Genomic DNA, 20,421 nt, shown 5'->3' with positions numbered 1-20,421 from the left:
GAAATATAGAGATTAAAAATTATAGCTAGCCAGCGAGAAGCTGGCCATGCACGCAAATCCTGATTGGATCAAGCATCGTAAAACGATGGGGCGCAGATTTAATTGCTGCATCTTGAATTGAACCACGCACATGAACAAGTTGATGGTTTGCATTTGAGTCAACCCTCGATCGCTGTAATATTAGTTTTATTATGAAGGCAGGCTATTTATCTTTATGTTTAGCGTCGACTTCCAAGTGTGACGGGAGAAGTCGCCGTTTCCCTCCATGGCTGCAGTTGGGGTCCTGCAAAAGGAACTCTGCTTGAGCATCGTAAACAATAACATGGAGAGTTGACGAATTACTTCATAGTAGTGTGTGATTCAGTGGAGATCGGATGATGAACCGATTTTTTTTATGGCTCTGGACAAGTCATTGTAGGTAGATCGGATAAAGAGTTGCCTCTAGTCGGATGCTTCCTTATCGGGTCGGTAATTAACTGGGTCGGCAAGTGATCAAACTGCTTTTGGATCCAGCAAACTAGGAGTTGTCCGTTGTTGGTTTGGGATGAAGAAGGAGGACCACCTAAGAATGTCAATTCAGATAGATTAGATCGGATTAGGTCAGGTTAAGTTTTTTTTTAAACCTAATCTAAACCTTATCCGAACTCAAGTTCAACCCAAAACTCCTAAATCTAAACTCGATCAACCCGAATCCGACCCAGATATCCGAAAATCCGATTCAAAACGATTTTTTTTACTATTTTCCCTATAATTCTTCACTTTTATCTTAATATTTCATCATTATCATATGATGCGGTAGTAAGGAGGGGTCCTACCCCGCAGAGGGTAGTTGCCACGGTGAAGGTCAAAGTCAAGGCGGTTAACGCTCAATTATCATCGGCTGGTCGGGCGGAGATGCCCCGACCGGGAGAAAAGGATGCCCGATCCAATCCCGCCTCTGACTCGGACGTGCGCCGAACACCCGACGCTCAATGAAGTAAGGGATGTCGGACGGAGAAGAAAACGATGTGCAGAAGCTGGTCCGAGCGGAGTAGGACTTGGCATTGGCGTAGCAGAACTTCGGCCGAGTGGCTATCTAGTTCGGTGAGGTGGTAGGACTCGACATTGGCAGAGCAGAACTTCGGTCGAGCGGCTACCCAGTTCGACCAAGCGGCAGGACTCGACATTGGCACATTGGATCTCCGGCTGAGCGGATGAGACATAAGGAACAGCGAGGGGACCTGCCGAGCGGCCAACTCACTCGGCCTAGCAGCATACTCTCTATGGTATCCAGTGATATCCTTTTAGGAGTTAGTGCCGCTAACACCGGGCATGGACAATTAGAAGATCGTACGGCGGAAGCTTCCATTGTCACTTCAGAGATATACTCTGCCTGTTAAGGTACTGTGTCAGGGACACTTTACCGACAAGTCTTTTAAGGAAAAACTTGAGGCAGCGTGCCCGCCTTGGGGAGCGTGCACGCGCACTACAGGAGCTCTATATAAAGGGGGTCCAAGCCTCGGCAGAGGTACGCAATACATGCGATATTCACTGTTTGCGCTACAGTCTTCTTATTGCTCCATCTTATACTTCATCGCCGGTGATTGACTTGAGCATCGGAGGACCAATACCGGGGACCCCTTCCCTGACTCGACACTGACGTCATCTTTGTTGCAGATCGGAGCGGAGTCCACAGAAGGTCAGCATGAGCGCCACATCCCTGACTTTTTATCTTTTCGACTTTCGGACAGGATCATCATACAAATATGATATTAATATACATAAAAACATCTTAATTTTCAAAATAAAATTCAATTTAACCCAAAAAAAACTCTCTAACCCTTATATTTATTTAGGTCAACCCGGGTTAATCCTAACCTGACCCAACCTAATCCGAAAAGTTTTAACCCTCCAACCCGAACTCGACCCGAATCCGAAAATGTCCAATCTGAATCTGATTTTTTTTCGAGTTGACTCGGGTTGGGTCATCGAGTCGGGTTTATTTTTGACACCCCTAGGACCACCGAAGGTACATCTAGCCCATACGAAGATCAATGGAAAGATGACTATTAAATAGGGCTGTAAATGAACCAAGCGTTCGTGAATAAGCTTAGTGTTCGGCTTGGTAAAAGCTTGTTTATGTTCGTTCAATATACACAAGATTAATTAAATAAACAAGCCTGAACAGCTCGTTAAACTAAACAAACAAGCTTGAACACATATGTGTTCAGCTCTTTAACGTTCGTGAACAATATTCACGAACCATATTCATTAATAAAACTCTTTTCAATATGCTAAATAAATAATAAAATAAAATAAACAAATAAGTTTAAATTATCAAGTTCAATAACCAATCAAACAATCAAACAATCAAAAAAGCTTGAATTGAGAGCTCGATAACATCTAAACAAATCAAGCTTGAATCAAGCGTATGCCAAGCTCAAGTCAAGTTTCAAACAAACTCAAGCTTATAAAAAATAAACCAAGCTAAACTTGAACAATCATTTCGAAAGTTTAGTTCATTTTAAGTTCGGCTCGGCTCGACTCGATTACCCTATCAAATAAGTTTGAAAACCCTAAAACTCGACTTGGCTCAACTAGTTTACAATCCTACTATCAAAATCCAATTTGGATCTTTCTCACTGTTGACTGATAGGACTAGCAAGAAGCCTACAGGTACAAATAAGTGTATAATTGATTCTCTGAAAACTTTTAAAACTGGAATAGATTAGCTATCAAAGCAATGCAAATATTCTCTGCTCGGATCTAGCCGATCATGACTCTGATCAGACTTGATACTTAGAAGCGATAAATATATTGGACCACCATGGCCATGCCTATGGGCTATAGCTGTTCACAAAGAGATGAACAGTTGTTGACTCCCAATTTAGATTTTGTTTGTCTGCTAACAGAAATGGGCCATCGTGCAAGACAAAGGCGTAGCAACAGGGTTCTTGGCCAAACGAGAAGGCATCTGCCTGCTTCTCCATTAGCAGCCACCACCTACAAGAAGAACACATCAAAATCCAAATTAAAAACAATTAATGCTTAGTTTGCAAAGAGAGCCGTTGTTACATTGCTCGGTCCGATTTCAAATATGTTTCAGCTCACCAAACTGAACTTGTAATTGTTCAAATGGGACTCTAGTGGTTGGACTACTTGCTCCCATCGCATGTCGACTTTTGTAAGAGCCTTAAACAATTGCAGGTCACGGGCGGTACAATCCCCATGAGCATGCAGTTCCAGGCACCAATTCCGTTAGATTCTGCTATAAATACCGCATTCTTTCGCTTCTCGTCGTTCATCTTGTTCCAGTCGATAGCAGACGTGATCTCTTACTCTTATGATGGAAAAATCTGTCGATAGAAGTGGCAGCAGCAAGCTAAAACAGCGGTTCGCGCGGATGCTGCTCGGTTCCTCCTGCTCCACCGCTGGCGTCGCCGCCAAATCTCTGACGCCGCAGCTGCCGGAGACCGAGGTCGACGCCGGATGGAACCAACGGTGCAAGCTCGACCAGCAGTACTGGTCCTTTCCAGCTAATGGACGGCGGTGCCGCCGCCGCATAGCTCCGGTCGTGCAGGTCTCCAAAAACTGTGGCGGGCTCCGGTCCGTCGAAGCTTCCGAGCCGTTGCTCCCCTTGATCGGTACGGAGGAGGAGGAGGAGAGGAAGTGGAAGCCGGATGGAGGTATGAAGCAGAGGAGCAAGGTAGATTTGGATCCGAGAATGAAAAGAAGAAGCTTCCCCTGTCTTTCTTCGTCGGACTACGAGCTCGATCTCTTCGGCAGCGACGATGAGGAGGAATCGAGAACTACTTTGTTCTCGTCCAAGAGCTTCTCCTCCGATTCCTCCGAGTTCTACCGCCACACCAACAGCAAGAACAAGAACAAAAACAAAAATACACAGAGCATGAAGTCCACACAACTCCCGCCACGAAGGCACGCGACGCGGTCGACGTGGAAGGGCCTCCGGCCGTTGGTCTCCGTCTCACCGGCGAAGGGCAACTATCCAGCAGGGTTCGCGGTGGTCAAGCAGTCCACCGACCCTTACGGCGACTTCAGAAGCTCCATGGTGGAGATGATCGTGGAGCGCGAAATGAACAGGGCTCGGGACCTGGAGCGGCTCCTCCACTCGTACCTCAAGTTGAACTCCGACAGGCACCACCGGGCGATCCTCCAGGCGTTCGAGGACATTTGCGAAGCCATGTTTGGCAAATAGATCGAAAAACTAGTGCAAGGTCGATCGCAGACGGAATTGAATCTTTCCTTGCATTTCATCTCAGTTCTCACTGGCAATTTTTACCAGAAGCTCCTCCAAATCCAATTCATCTCATCGAGAAGAAGTTCTTCGCAGTCTTCAAATTGCCAAACTTTCCCTTAAAAAAAAAATAGAAGATGGTTTTAAAGCAGCATTATATTTAAATATAAAAAGTTGAAGAAGAAATGAAGCAAAAAACCAAAAAATTATGGCCAGGAGGAACATTGCATCAATTGCTAATTGTTTACGAAAAACAACCATGAAGAATCCGCACCGTGCATTGCTGCCATTCCAAATCTACAATTCATCCATCTACAACACAGAATCAAGTATCTAAGCTCTAGCTCAGAAGGATAAAAGACAAGTATTGCCAAAATTGAAGAAATGACCAACCAAAATTTGCCTTTAATTTGACGAACTATAATTTAATAAGCTAATACAAAACCAAGTATCGCAACATCTTGTGATACAAGATTTGGCTAAATAATCCAAGAAAAATGGATAAACAACATCAGAAGTAACCTTTCGAACAACTTCGACCAACATAAGACTGATGCTCAGAAATGAACTGTGACATTATATTGAGAAATGAATGCATGGGAAAACAATTGAATATTTGGATCATCTGTCTATCTGATGTCTCACAAGTTTTGCAATTTATCCTCCTTCCATAATCAAAGCTAACTTCGTCTAATGGTATTGGTATTTTTTTGACCAAAGTACCGCTTCAATCTGCTTGTCAACTGTCATACATCCTCATTGCCAGCTGATATAAATTGAAGATGCAAGTGATATCAGTATAGTAAATATCTGATTAGTTTGGCCAGATATTAATGTAAGAATTTTTTATAGAAACTGAGTTCATAGCAAGTTAAGACTCCATGAATTCTCCACATTAATAACTTTCTGGGTTTTCTGTTATGCAAAATTAACAGAAAATCACCAACAATAGCAGCATTATAATTAAAAAAAGATCATTTTTTCTAACATCTCGATGGTGTTACTTAAAAGATAACTCTGACATCTAAAACATAAATAAGACACCTATAGAATACAAATACAGAAAGAATGCATTGCCATGGGATAATATATTTTTAAATTTTGTCTCAAGAGTAGGGCTAACAGTAAGATTGTAAACCAAACACTTACATAAGAAACTCCATTATGCTAATACCATCTCAAATTCCATTGGAATACTAATCCACATATTTATCCCGAACTCATGCTCAAGGGCATCCATGCTTGTCGCATGATCTCAAAATTGCCTCAGACTGCAACTTGGCCAAATCAATCAGATTGTGAAAGATATAACCTATTTACACGAGACTCAAAAAACATATGCCAACCTGATTACGTGAGAACATCAGTATTTACCTAGATCCATTTCTTATTATTTTGCTTCTTCTTGAAGTCTCTTTACTAGCTACACTTATAAAAATCTTAGCTTTAGGTGATTCCTATGTGGAAATTCTATTTCCCCCCTAGTATTTACTAGTTAATCGAATATTTTCCCTTCTATAATGGAGATAGTTACATGATGTTCTAGGGCCCTAGGCTAATGGTTATCTTGCAGTAAAATGTGGGTTTCAAGTGAAGCAATTAAGATAACATCCCTCATCAGAGCAGATGAAGCCAACTCCTATTACAGAGTTGCTTCAGTTAGATAAGCAAATTTCATAAAGATGGGAATGCAACCATGACAAGAATGGTTCGGAGTATACCTTCCGACAGCCACCCACAACCCCTGCGCGAAATCGCGAGCATCGACGTCATCAACGCGGAAGCCGTGACACTGTGCATCGGCAGCATCGTTTCCACACAGAAGCTCGCCTCGACAGGAGACCTTAACAATCCGAAAGAAACTAAGCTCGCGCAAAGATGAGAAAGAAAGGAAGAGAGAACACACGTTGCGGGCACCTGAAGAAGCGGAGCGCCGCAGAGGGCCGCCTCTGCTTCGGGACGGACCGAAGAAGGGAAGGCCGCGCCGATCCGGCCCTCGAGGCGGCGCCCCGGAGGGAAGGCGAGAGGAGGATCGACCTGGCGGCCGCGATCATGACGCGCTTCGGCCTGCAGGGGTTGGCGCACGCGACGATTTTAGGGCTCGTAGTCGAATTGAACCAACTAACGAACCGCAAAATAAAACCACGCACGTCGGACTCGAACTTCATTGGACCTCAAATCTTGACTTTGACCAACTTAGTTTTAATAACAAATATCATAAAAGAAGAAATCGAAAGAGATAAAAATTATATCCTTAATAACATTCCAAAACTTTCGATTATTCTCACAATTTAGAGACAATACAAACAATAATAATGTGGTTCACAAACATGTAATTGAATCATGAGGATTATGCAGTCAGTTCTTGGCGTCTTCAGAATTGACGAGTTCAAGGAATTTCTTTAGGTGGAGATTGTAAACACACGGCCTCTCGACGTGAACAAGATGCCCTGCGTTCTCTATGATTTCCACAGTAGCCTTCTCGCCCAGTTGTCTGCATTGCATTGTCCAAAAGCGAAGGAGAAAAAAAAACACGTTAAAAAGAAGTAGATGCATGTAGTAATTGCTTCCTGATTATAACTGATTATCTCACTCTTTCATCTTCTTGGCAAGCTCTAAGTTAAATATGTTGTCATTCTCTCCCCACAATAACAGGATTCTCTGTCAAGCAATTCAGAAGAATGTTTGTCAAAAACTAAATTGTGTTAATTTCAACTTGTGTGTGTTAAGTAAACTAATTAACCTGATCCAAAGTGGGCACTTTGGCGTCTTGGTTGCTGATCACCAAACCTTCCAGTAGCTCTGCTCTCTCCTTCCTGTTGCTGAACATGATCTGTTCACGGATGAACAATTTTAGATCGCTATTTTGTAAAATATATGGATTAAATTGGAATAAGAATTAAGAACCTCCAGGAAATCCCTGTAGAGGAAGTCGGGGAACCAGAGCTTCTTGTGCATGGAGATGGAGAGGAGGGCCTTGAGTCCCTTGATGGACTCCGGCATTAGGAGCTCCGACGAGGAGGCGAAGCCGAGCTGGTCCAGCGTGGCCTTGCCGATCGAGTCCGTCATGGCGAAGACGGAGCCGGAGACGACCAGCGACGTCACCAGCGACGGCCACCGCTCCGCCATCTTGAACGCCACCATCCCGCCGTAGCTGAACCCCACTGCGGTGCACCGCTCGACGCCGAGCCTGCTCAGCGCCGCGGCGAGGCACTCGGCCTGGAAGCCCGGGGAGCGGTCGGCGGAGGCGGTGGTGGAGCCGCCGAAGAAGAAGAGGTCGGGCACGTACACGTCGTACTGGCTCGTCAATGCCCCGAACTGGAACTGCCACGTCACGATCCCCTCAGTGGCGAAGCCGTGCACCAGGACCACCGCCGGCTTCTCACTGGCGGAGGTGGCGGCGTTGGCCGGGGCGGCGGGGAAGGCCGTCTTGGTTATTGCTGCTGCTTCCGGTACCACCGCCTTCTTGTTGGTGGCCTTGTGCTTGGGAACCCACATGCACATGACGGTGCCGGGCTCGATCTCGATAGCTTGCTGCCGGAGGCCCGCCCGGTGAACCAGCCAGTGGAGGAGCGGCTTCTGTGCCTCGACCCAGTTAACCATTTTCGATTCTGGAACCGATTCCCCACTGGCACTCTACTCCTCGCTCAATCTAAATCTGGCAATCGGAATGGAGTTTATATAGGAAATTTTTGATTTTTTAAAAAGCAAATTGAAGAAGAACACAGAAACCAAATCAATGGCAACATCTCGTATCTTTTTTAGATTTGCTAGTTAAAACAAGAAACTAACAGAACTATTTGACTCGGCGATCATCTGTATATGCGTTCATGTTGCTCAACCACTTCACCTATACATTAAATCCGGACTGCTATAGGACACGGTTTAATTTTGTTTTTCTTTGATTCTCCCTGCAGAGTTGTTGGAATTTGGCCTCCAAACTAAACCATAAAAGGTTAGTCCACCAAGTTAAGGAACCGGTCGAGCTGATCATGATTACGCATGCACTTTCTTTTGTTTCACGATATGAAAAGACATTTTCAGCATGCCTGCATGATTGACTTCAATGCCAACTTTCTTCATGACCGTACTTCTTTCGACAATAATTTTCTCGGGACAATCTAATGGATAGTGCATGAGATATTTTAATCATAAAATTTAGAGTTTGAATTTTAGTATAATCAAGATAAATATTTTCTTCATGTGTTAGTGACTATTTCAAAGATTAGTAGTCATCCTTAATTTACCTCCTCCGCGTTGACCCTGTGACAGGTAGGGTTATAAACGAGCCGAGTCGAGCCGAGCTTTAGGGTGTTCAAGCTTGTTTGATAAGATAACCGAGCCGAGCCGAACTTAAAATGAACCAAGCTTTTGAAATGAGTGTTCAAGCTTGCCTTGGTTTATTTTTTATGAGCTTGAGCTTGTTTGAAGCTTGGCTTCAGTTTGGTTCGTTTAGATGTTATCAAGCTCTCAATTCAAGCTTGACTTGAGCTTGGCTTGGGCTTGGTTCGAGCTTGGCTTGAGCTTGGTTCGTTTAGATGTTATCAAGCTCTTAATTTAAGCTTGTTTGATTGTTTGAAACTTTTAATTGTTTGATTGGTTATTAAGATTGATAATTTAAATTTATTTATTTTATTTTATTATTTATTTAGCATATTGAAAGAATTTTATTAATAAATATGGTTCGTGAACATTGTTCACGAACGTTGTTCACGAACGTTAACGAACTGAACACATATGTGTTCAAGTTTGTTTGTTTAGCTTAACGAGCTGTTCAAGCTTGTTTGTTTAATTAATCTTATGTATATTAAACGAACATAAATAAGTTCTTACCAAGCCGAACACCAAGCTTGTTCACGAATGCTTGGGTCACCCTGCTTCCTTCAACAATCACATCAAAGGTCAATATATGTTTTCTTCTCATCAAATACAACACTTTTAACTACTTATGCACGTGACAAAGGCATACATGAGGTGAGGTCCGACTTCGCTCCTAGGTAGGTTAAATAAGAGTGAAAGTTAAAATGGATCTAGACTAATCAACTCTTTCAGCTCGGTCTATATTAACACTAGGGAATCGGCTCGACCGACTCCTCTGGTTCAATTTATCATAATACTTTGAACTCGGTTCACCCGACTTCTCCGACTCGGTCTACTCCAACACTAAGGACTTGGCTCGGCCGACTCCTCTGGCTCGACTCACCTGAATTTCCTTGGATGAAGTTCACATATTACACGGCTCATTGAGTCGTTGCTTCCGGAAGACATAGATAACATAGTCGTTTCTCTCTCGAAAGGTGTGGGCAACGTAACCTTTTATCTTGAAGATGTGTGATACGGGGAGTATCGGAAACTTCCACGTAAGCCAGGGATGTCAATATTCTTGTTGATAGGGAGGTCGAACTCCGGAGGGGTCGACTTGATTGGTCCCAATCGGGTTGCCTAAGATAGGAAGAGTGGCCAAGTCCAACTGGGATATCCGAGATGACTCTCTGGTCACCCCTGAGCGGATTCACCACTAGGACAAAACTTTGCTTGGTTTCTCTAAAACCTCTCTCCAAATCTCTACTCGTCTAGATGCTCAGTTAGCACCAATACTGTCCATCAAGTTGCTTGTATCCCATCGCTCTACTCAGATACTTCTAGGGGCTCAACTTCCTAGACTCCAGGGGTTCAGCTTCCCATACTGCACTCCTTTCAGTTAGCTCAGATTTTGCTGATATGTTCCCTAGACTCCAAGGGCTCTATTCTCCTCGACTCTAAGGGTTCTACTCCCCTAACTCTAAGGGCTCTACTCTCTCGACTCCAATAGCTCGGCTCCCTCGACTCCTTAAACATGAACATATCATCTCCCCTGACTCAGCGCTCCATTCAGTCAGATCAAATTGTCTGCTCTAGGGGCTTTGCTCTCCCAGTTTACTATTATAGGATTGTAGAAGACGAAAGAGGGAGTAGTGAATCTCGATCATTATAAAATCTTTCCATTTTTGTAAAACCAAATCAAACTAGAGTAGCAACGGAATGAAATTAAAATAGAGACAAGTACACGATTGGTTTTACTTAGTTCGTAGTCCAATCGCTTCAGATGAACAATCTAATAAAGTTCTTCTGATGAAGCATAATCTTAAAAATGAAGTGTAAAGTAACAAGCTACTAACACTTTTAAATGAATGCAATAAATTAAATATACCAACAACAAGGATTAAAGATGAAGCGTAGTTGTTGGATAACCTTCCAGCGTTGTAGTAGTAGAGTTTGCACAAGCAAAAGTAGCATGATCAAGATGAAGCAATGAGTGAATTGATTGTTCTCAATTGATTGTTCTAAAATCGTTGTGTCAAAACTAATGGTCGACCATCCTTTTATAGCCTAGTCAGACCTGATCAAGATCCACTGATCTCAGGATCAGTCTTTGACTTGACGTTGATCGATCGACTGATCCCACAGTTCGATAGACTAATCCCACTATTCGGTCTAACGATCCTGCTTGAATCGGCCTGGCTTCAAGTCCAGGTTCTGCTGCTCGGATAAGTCTTCATTCGGTCTACTGATCACATCATTCGTTTGACCGATCCTATTGACCTCGCTGGCTTATCTAACCTGGTCAACCCGGTCCAATTATGTCGATCCCTATCCTCAGTTTGGTCGACTGAATCTGAGGTTCGGTTGACTAGTCCCTTAGTTGAACCTGATCTGTTCGCTGAAAATCTGATTTGTTTACTCAAAGGTTCAGTCAACCGATCCAGAGGTTCGGTCGACCGATCAAGGCCGAAACCTCAACCTACAAAATGTTAGTTTCTTCTAAAATAGAGTTTAGAAAATAGGCAAATAACATGTGAAGTAAAATCAGTTTTAACAATCTTCGGACTGCCCGATCCTGACTTTGAGTTTCATTGAAACTCTAGGTCGGACCGACGCCTACTATTCCCTCTTCAAGGAACGCGTCCTCACCTACTCCTCTCAGGAGAGTTTACATTTTGCTAGATCGGTCCTCCAGACCATCTGGACTTTTGCTCAGTGTTCGAGACTTCAGGTCTTCATACTGAATGTCCGCTCCACGACTCTTCCAGACTTCCACTTGGTCCGGGACCACCAGGATTTTCACCCTGGAGTCCCCGACTCCAGCATTTCGCCCAAAGTGCTCGACCCGCCGAGACATCGCCAGTCCCCCAGACCAGGACTTCATTGACCTAGGGTTACTATCCCCTAGGACCTAGGGTTACCTCCCCTAGGGTTTTCCACCTGCCTAGAATCTACTAGGGCTTTTGCTTAATAACACTTAGGACTTTCCTGCAAGCTCATTCACATTTGTTAGACAACAAGTAATCTTAACTTTGAGCTCTTTGCCATAATCAAAACACAGGTCCGATCGTCTGATGCTCTCTACACCAACATATACATCAATTTTTCTCATCCATATGGAGTCAAATTCAAAAAATGATGCATATGTGCCCAATCATTGAAAAATAATCCTTACGCCTCCAAAACTAATGATAATCTAATCTTTATCTCTGATACCAATTGTGTGAATTGTGATACATCAATAATGAACTAAAGAATGCATCTACAATAGGATCTAGCCATCATCAATCTCTAAAGTAATAATGAAACTGAAACAATAGCTAACGAAGAGCTGACCCAAATCCATCACAAGGCTATTGCTTCTTACTTATCACTGGAGATCCTACAAGTACAGTGGAAGTCTTCCATAGGATTGAGCCAGCAACCCAAGGTCCTTCTTAATGGGGAAGAAGAAGCAAGAGGAAGACAAGAAGACTCAACGTGCCCTAATTGAATCAATCTCTTCCTTTACATACCCGACCCAATCTATGGGGACTATCCACCACTATTCTCTTGTGAAGAGTATGGCTACTGAAAGATCCGAATGGAGTACCACCTTAAAACGTAGGTGGAAATGTGGATAATCATCCAGACGGAGCTCTCGTCCCCTACGACAAATGGGACGCACCAACCTGTAAGAAGATTGAAGCTAATGTTAAATCCACTCAAACTTTCCAATATGGCTTAACCAAAGAAGAGTTGAATTGGGTCAACCCCTTCAACAGCGCCAAAGAGTTATGGGAAAAGCTAATCAAGCTGCATGAGGGTACTTCCGATATAAAGGTAAGCAAAAGAGAACTAATTTTAAACAAATTATATAATGTAAAAAATGCAGGAGGGTGAGATGGTGAGCCAACTACATGCACGTGTCCAAAACCTTCTCAACGGTCTCCATGCAATTGGTCAGAAGCTGAAAAATCACGATGTTATAAGGTATGCCCTTAACCCTTTTCCGAGGAACACTTTGTGGACATCCATGGTAGATCCTTATAAAGTTTCTAAGGATCTCTCTTTAATTGGATTAGATGAATTGTTTTTGGAATTTGAACTTCACGAATATACTAATACACTTTTGGTCAAGAAAGGTATTGCGTTGGTTGCAGGACAAGCAAGACAAAGGAGTCTAGGAAGAAGTACCAAATCGAACACGAGTCTAAAGGTGAATCAAACTTGAAAGAAGATGATGAAATTACCACTGAACTCATGAACCTAGTTTAGAAACTATACCAGAAAAAGAAGTGTTTTAGTAAACTAGAGATTAAGAAAGTGACTCAATCGAATACAAAGCCAAGTCTAAAGTTACCTACTATGGCTACAACGAGAAGGGATACTATAAGCCAGAATGTCCAAACATGAAGTAAGGAAGAAGGAAGGCATTGAATGCAACGTGGTCTGAGTCATTGAAAGAGTCAGGTGAAGAAGAACAAGTCAACCAAGCTTATTGGCACTACTGATACAAGTTCATGTTGCCAAAACTGAATCCGAGTTCGAGACAGAATCAAAAGCTGAGTCCAAGAAAAGCCATGAATCCGTATCCAATTCAAAAAGTTCCCAATCCACTGTAAGTATTTCTTTAATTAGATCACATAATTAAATTTCCTACTTATCTAGAAAGATGGCTAAATCCAACCTCCGGATCAAGTCACTCCAAGAGGAGATCAAAGCCCTTAAGGAAAAGACTAACCCAAGTTCATTAATTGAGAAGATAAAATTGGAACTCCAACTCAAGTCTAACTTGAGGAAGAAAATTCCAATATGAGAACTCAAGTTAAAGAACTTAAGGAAACGTTGGAACATTTCACTTTGAATTCCAAGAACGTTGATCTAATTCTTGGGAAACAAAGAGTCGTATATAACCGATCCGAACTCGGATATAAGGCCAAATGTCGATTCAAATCATACTTATCCTTAGTGAATCGACTAAATAGAAAACTAGTCCAAGCATGAGTCCCTAAATCTAACCTAATTAATCAAGTTGGATCCAATCAATATTGGATCCCTAAGGATCAAATCCATTATCTTGATAGATCTTATCGAGACTATGATCCAGGAGGAGTCAATAATAAGATCATTTCTGTTATTAAATAGACCTGTTTAATACTTGATTTATTGCTTTTCTTATTCATGCTTAGATTATGATAGATAAGGACTTAGACTTGATCGACACTTGACTAGTTAGACCTAGGATTTTAAGAAATAAAATTAAATATTTAATTTCTTTAAAAGACTTTATCTAAAAGTGGTTGTTGCTCTAATATCCAAGAAGGCTTAGTGTCTTACCACAGTCTGGAAGCTAATTATTGAAATGGATATTTAATTGACTAACTGTTAAATCTTAGTCTAACTCAAATGTAAATCACTCCTTAGATTTTAATCTAAATTGAAGATAAAATTAACTATATCACAAAACAGATAAAGTTCCTTGATTGACAACAATCTAGAAAAAGGGTGAGATGAATTTAAGTTTAAAATTAGTTAATTAAAATTTATACCTAATCAAACTTAATCTTTTCAAACATAATTAAAATTTAAATCTAATCAAACTTAATTAAAATTAAAAAAGCATAATTATTAATAAATTTCAAAAACTTAATTATTTATTTTTCAAACTTAATTTTTTTATAAAAAATTTAAACTTAAATTTTTAAAATTTAGATTTTTTTTTGAAATTCAAACTTAAATATTCTAAAACTCAAAACTTAAATATTCTACAAAATTCTGAGATAATATTCTCAAACTTAAAAATCAACTTAAAAAAATTAACTTCATCTCATGTAAACTCATAAGCTTAACATGTTTGATAACTTATAAAGGGTAAGATGAAAAATCAGGAAAATAAATACTTTATATTTTTCATGCTTAGACTCTAGGGTTATAGTCATTAATCAATGCAAATTACTTAAGCTCACTGTCCTCTACAACCTAAACAAATTACTTAAAAAAAAATTCGAGGAGAGAAATATTTTCAAAAATTAAATATTTTCAAAGATTAAGTATTTTCAAAAGTTAAAATGTTTTTCAAAATAATGTTTTATGAGTTAAACTCTTTCATAATCAATTACTTCTTCAAAATTTTAATAGATTTTTTTAAACTATGTATTTAATTAAGTTTTTTACAAGAAAAATCTTTTCAAAGCTAAGTATTTTTAAAGAAATATTTTTCAAAAGCTATGTATTTATCTAAGTATTTTTACAAGATTTTTTTTTAAAACTAAGTAAGAAATCTTTTTCAAAGCTAAGTATTTTTCAAAGGAAATTCTTTTTAAAGCTAAGTATTTAGATAAAGGTTTTTTTAATAAAATTATTTTTAAGTAATTAGTTGAATGATCAGCAAAGAAACTCGTTTTAAAGTTAAATTTTTTAAAAGAAAGTTAAAGTGATAATTTTAAAGGGAGCTTAAAAGTTAAATTTTTGGAAAAAGATAGTTTTTCAAAATTAACTACTATCTTTACAAGTTAAACAATTTTCTCCCTACTTAGTATTCTTTTTGATTTATGTCAAAGAAGAGGAGAAAGACTAAAAGTTAAATCACAAGTTAAGTCACAAATAACTTAATAAGTTTTTTCTCAAAAGATTGAGTGGGAGCATAAGAGGGAGAATTTTTACTTTGTTAAAATTATCAAATTTATGCTCAAATTCTTTACTTATGTTATACTTTACTTAACTATGAATTGTGTTGTCATAATCAAAAAGGGAGAGATTGTTGGTGTAGGAAGACTAGATGATCGAGCATAAGTTTTGATTATGACAAAAGGTTCAAAGTTAAGATTTCTTGTTGTCTATCAAATTAAACTAAGTGTGCAGAAAAGTCCTAAGTGATTTTAGGCAAAGAAAAGTCCTAGTTGAGGCTAGGCAGGTAGAAAGTCCTAGTTACAGTAGGCAACGAAGTCTTGGTCCGGGGGAATGAGCAAAGTTTTGGCGAGTCAAGGACGTTGGACTAAATCCTATAGTCAAGGATGCTAGGTGAAAATCCAAGGGGTTGCGGACACCAGGTGGAAGTCTGGACAAGTCGGGGATTGGACTTCCAGCATGAAGTCCTGATATCTCGGATACTGAGAAAAAGTATAGACGATTTGGAGGATCGGTCTAGAGGATCGGTCTGGGTAATTTCTCCTAAGAGGAGTATGTGAGGATGCGTTCCCCTAAGAGGGAACAGTAGCATCAGTTCGATCCAGAATTTCAATGAAACTCAAAGTCAAGACTGGATAGTCTGAAAGCTGTCAAAACTTATTATACTTTATATATTATTGTTTGTACTAACTTTATTTTACAGGAAAAAGAAGTTGCAGAAAGCTGGTCTAGGCACTCGGAGAGGGTCCGAGCGCCCGGAGAGGGTTCGGGCCCTTAGACAAGCCTCGATGAAGATGCGCCCCTGGGCTGGTGCCTGGCCAAGCACCCAGGCAGTTCGGGTGTCCGGAGGTGCTCCAGGCGCCTGAACGATCAAAATTTCATCGGCATGCTGAGCTGGAGTGCGACGGCTAGCTGACCAACGCCAGTGATTTAGGCACCTAGATGTGGATAAACTTCAGGAATGAAGTTTTGATGAGAGCTCTCCATATCAGCACAATCCAGACACTCGGGAGGGGATCCAGGCGCTCGGACGGGGATATAAAAGGAGGTTTCAATCAACAACTTCAAGACATCAATTCAAAGAAGTTTCTCTCTTGCGCGTTGCTTAGAAAACACTTCTACAATGCCCAAACACTGCTCCGACAACCGAAGGCTTTGTTCTTCAAATTTGTAGATTGTCGGTACATTTAAATTATTGCAATTGTAAATCTCAACTTGTACTCTTTCGAACTGATAGTGATTGCTCATCGAAAGCACTCAACGAGTGTGAGCCTTAGAGTAGGAGTCGTCATAGACTCTGAACCAAGTAAAACTTGGGTATGTTAGCATTGCTTTTATTTTCCTTTATTCCACTATGTTTGTCTCTCAAAAGTTTTTAAACGAACGTGAAAGCCACGAGCACTATTTATTGGATGTAATCTTGAGGGTCCATGTGACCATGTATTTTGATGTTTGGGCAAAGGGTTTAAGTTAGGTTTACCCTTGTATTTGATATGTGTATGTGAGTGTGCATATTTACAGGATACACATATAACTTGGCTTGATGGTTTCGAGTTCGATGAAGGATGGAGCATCCGAGGGACTGTGGACAAGACAGTAAGGACAAGGGTCGAGGGAAGCGACTTCGAGTCATACGCGAAGGTTGATATTGGGTCGAGCTGCGGGCTTAGATGCATCCGAGAGACGAGAGCCAAAGGAAGTAGGCTTGAAAGCAAGAGGTCAAAGCCGCAAAGAAGAGTCTAGTGAGTTATGAGAGTCCGAGTGCGAGAGAAATGTGCTCGGAAAGGGAAACCCTAGGTTTAGAGTTTTACTAATCTACTGGTACTGAGATCAGTCGATTGGGGCAGAGCACAGAGAGTTTTTGTTCCCGAACGGTAAGGATCAGTCGATTGGTGCAAAGACCAGTCGACTAGTAAAGAACTGTTGGAGTACCGTTGGGCTGACACCAGTCGACTGGTGCAAGGGCCAGTCGACTGTTAACGATAAACAACAAGGTTATTTCTTCCCAAATTCTATAAGATGAAGTTTAGGATGGCTGACCAAGGTGACGAAATTAATGGTGGTTAACCCTAATTAGTAGTCACTAAATGCTCAAGGTTTTCTTTATCTCCAAGAGGTCTTGGTTGGAGTTGTGGTGAGGTTTCTCCACCCACAAGGAGATTTGAGATAGTCTGAGTTTGCCGGAGGCTAATCCACTGGAGGATTGAGGGATCGTCTACCTTACGGATAGCCGTGGAGTAGGAGCCCTATCTCCGAACTATGTTAAAGGAAAAGTGTTAGCGGTTTACTTTCTTGTTTCTTGTCTTTAAATTAGCCTTCTATTTGTTGTTGTTTGTATTCCGCTGTGCTAACAACAAAAACAGCTTTTCGCAGAGTGCAAATTCTCTTTCCGCAGCGCGCATTGCATGCTGCACAATTAAAAGTTGTTAAAAGTCCTAAATTATTGACAGCGTACTTTGTGCGCTGCGGAAAGTATTATCCTCAGCGCACAAAGCACGCTACAAATAGTAGTTTCCACGGCGTGCTTTGCGCGCTGCGGATAATATTATCCGTAGCGCGCAAAGCACGCCGCGGAAAGTATTTTTATGCATTAAGGATAATAATTTGCAGCTTATAAATGTACGCTATTGATAGTCTTAACTATATTAAAAAAATATTAATTTGATGAAAATAATAAACCAAAATTTTACAATAAATTTCGTGCAAATAAATCCACAAAATTAACAAAAGTCATAGTTTTTCATTATACCAAAAAAATTTAAAGATCTTAAACAAGATACAAAATCTCTATCAAACTAGTTATTACATAACAACAATTAAACTTACAATCCACACAAATTAGTATATTATGTATCAATCACACAATACTATAAATTTCGATAACCATGCAACAATGCTTCCTATTGCATCATCAAGAAACTGCATTTCATCATTTGGTCGAATTAGGTCCACCTTTTCCACCAAAACTTTATCAACCCAAACTTTCCAACATGATCCACCAAGAATAACGTGATGCACTTTTGTATTTGGATCTGTGGATGCAATTCGACCTTCTGCAACAACTAATTCATCAGCAGACCAATGAAGTAGCTTACATTTAGTATTAGCACATATATTTCCACGACTCGCATTTCTCGAATTTGACTGTAAATAAACAATACAAAGTTATTAATTCAATCATATATATTTTTGTAACAATTTTGTGATTCAGAAATACATAATTTTATGATAATCACCTAAAAAACATGACCAAAATCACCACTTTTTTTGGCACCAATATTAATATCGCTATTGCTACCAAATTCATTCCCAATATCGCTACAAATACCACCACTAGCAATCTAATTTTATAACCAAATCGTGTCAAACAATGCCATCATGATAATTCAAAAGCATTTAAGTGTACATATCAAACTTATTATATATATTTTTTTTACTTACTAGCCTGTTCTGGATGATTTTGTTGTCTCATACTTTGTAAAAACATAGACCTCATTTCTTGCATTTCTAGTTGATTTTGTTGCCTCATTTCTTGCATTTGTTGTTGAACATTTTGTACTATAGTTTGAAGTTGTTGAACCATTCCATTTTGTTGCACAGAAGCTCCAACTTTCGATGGTGTCACTCCAAAGCTCATTCCACGCACTCTACCCCGAGCTTCATTGCCAAACACAATGCTAATTGCATCATCAGGAATATTAGTTGTGTTTTGAGATTCGGGTGGACTTTCTAATATTTTTTTCTGCAACAAAAAATAACTTTCAATATATTATCATTAATATAATAGATGACTATACTGAACATCAACATATAATGCATGTAAATGAAATCAACATATAATGCACGTAGTTCAATAAAATCACATGTACGTACTTCAACAAAAGATCTAATTGGTTGTTTTAGATAATTATTCTAAGAAATTGGTATAGGCCCAGTAGCACATCTATGTTTATGCAAATGTATGTCCATTTGTGATTGAACAGAATGATTTGCTCATTCAAACTTTAGAGAACTATATCAAGCTAAATGATCAAGTAAAAACAGAAATTCTGGTATTTGTAAATGAAATTTGGATGACTTCAAAATCAAAAGGAAAGAATGACTAAAGTTGGCCAACAACATTCTTAAGCACAAAGAAGTTATAACTTGAGAATTACTTTATGAAGATTTCCTGCATGGAGATTGGAAACACGTGCAAGTTTGGTTAGTGTGGAATGAAGCTCCTTTACATAGTTGGTTAATGAAAGAACCAAAGGAGCCAAAGATTGATAAGCTTCACAAAGTCTGATGAATTTAAGTTTGGTACAATTGGAGCTTCTGTTCAATATAATCCATCTGTTCTCCAAAGGAAACTCCTTGCTTCATTTGATAAGGTCATGATGCAAAGCAGAACAATTAGAGCTATGTATTGTATGGTTTCGTTAGCATTCTTGGCCATATCTTAGATCCAAGTAATAGGCAAGGAGTTATAGAAAAAACAAGATTAGTGGAATACTTGCTTAACATGATAAAAGTCTTTCTACAGAGACATTGGTAAGAGTATAAATGGAGATCTTAAGTATAAATGCTTATGAAAAACCATATTAGTGGAATAAAATTTCAAAGAAATCTAAAATGAATGAACATGCTTACCATTTTCTCTCCAACGGCTTGAGTACCGGGCTCCCCATTTTTTCTCTTGTGACCTTCAATCCAAACTTGCGATCTCGTAATTTTTGTATCCATCGGACTTGTCTTTTCCTTAAATATAAAAATATATACAAAATCATTACAGCATAACTTAAAAGATGCATATATCATTAATTATTACTTAAATTATAATAAATTTAAAATAATTACCATAATGTGAGTCAAATGAGCATAGCCCCTCTGACTCATTGTGTGAATGTGGTCTTGTTTTTCCCTCATTGCTCTAAATCTTGCACTCTTTTCCTAAGATTAGTCAAAATCGCATAATCAAACTCTCCAACATATTAAAACTTAGTAGTCTCTTACCCAACCATAGCATTAGAATAAATTCAGTGCATTCCCATCCAACTCATGGTCTAAGTGAATAAATACTTACTTGAAAGGTAGATGATAATATCCTCTGTACAAACAAATCCCACTGATTTTGGTCAATAAATTCAGGCTTCAACAAACTGAGATCTTGTAAAGCCACTCGACTTGTATTAGCTTCTCATACAAGTATTTGCAATTTGGATTTTCTATCACGCCACAATTTAGCTAACTTTTGAAAAATTATTTTCTTTTCCCAATCCTCAACTTTATAAGTC

General features: G+C 39.8%; 2 protein-coding genes across 3 annotated transcripts; one reads left to right on the top strand and one right to left on the bottom strand.

The window, feature by feature from the left end:
- Window positions 1-3,325: 3,325 nt before the first annotated feature.
- On the top strand, window positions 3,326-4,195 carry LOC122041856 (transcription repressor OFP7-like). The gene has a single exon (XM_042601710.1). The coding sequence runs from the start codon at window positions 3,326-3,328 to the stop codon at window positions 4,193-4,195; it is 870 nt and encodes a 289-aa protein (XP_042457644.1).
- Window positions 4,196-4,610: 415 nt separating this feature from the next.
- On the bottom strand, window positions 4,611-8,152 carry LOC121977263 (epoxide hydrolase 4-like). Of its 2 annotated transcripts, XM_042529858.1 has the most exons (7): window positions 8,027-8,152; window positions 7,142-7,892; window positions 6,978-7,067; window positions 6,828-6,895; window positions 6,152-6,728; window positions 5,956-6,077; window positions 4,611-5,000 (listed from the first exon to the last, which is right to left on the bottom strand). In XM_042529858.1, exons 2-5 carry the CDS (start codon window positions 7,835-7,837, stop codon window positions 6,593-6,595), a joined length of 990 nt encoding a protein of 329 aa, XP_042385792.1. In that variant the 5' UTR covers window positions 7,838-7,892; window positions 8,027-8,152; the 3' UTR covers window positions 4,611-5,000; window positions 5,956-6,077; window positions 6,152-6,592. The 2 variants fall into 2 exon arrangements, with proteins under 2 accessions (XP_042385792.1, XP_042385787.1); XM_042529853.1 differs by lacking the exon at window positions 8,027-8,152 and having other exon boundaries at window positions 7,142-7,998.
- Between the last annotated feature and the right edge of the window lie 12,269 nt (window positions 8,153-20,421).

This window comes from Zingiber officinale, chromosome 1B (assembly GCF_018446385.1).
Source record: "Zingiber officinale cultivar Zhangliang chromosome 1B, Zo_v1.1, whole genome shotgun sequence".
In the NCBI taxonomy this organism is placed as follows: Eukaryota; Viridiplantae; Streptophyta; class Magnoliopsida; order Zingiberales; family Zingiberaceae; genus Zingiber; species Zingiber officinale.
Note: the sequence above shows the minus strand (reverse complement) of the source record. Positions and strands in the feature narration are given on the sequence as shown.

Bases quoted from the DNA above. Each gene is read 5' to 3' on its own strand.
- LOC122041856 (XM_042601710.1), top strand. From the start codon at position 3,326: ATGGAAAAATCTGTCGATAGAAGTGGCAGCAGCAAGCTAAAACAGCGG.
- LOC121977263 (XM_042529858.1), bottom strand. From the start codon at position 7,837: ATGGTTAACTGGGTCGAGGCACAGAAGCCGCTCCTCCACTGGCTGGTT. The intron at 7,068-7,141 runs GTTCTTAATTCT...ATCCGTGAACAG, and splicing joins TCTACAGGGATTTCCTGGAG to ATCATGTTCAGCAACAGGAA. The intron at 6,729-6,827 runs GTGAGATAATCA...AATGCAATGCAG, and splicing joins CTTGCCAAGAAGATGAAAGA to ACAACTGGGCGAGAAGGCTA.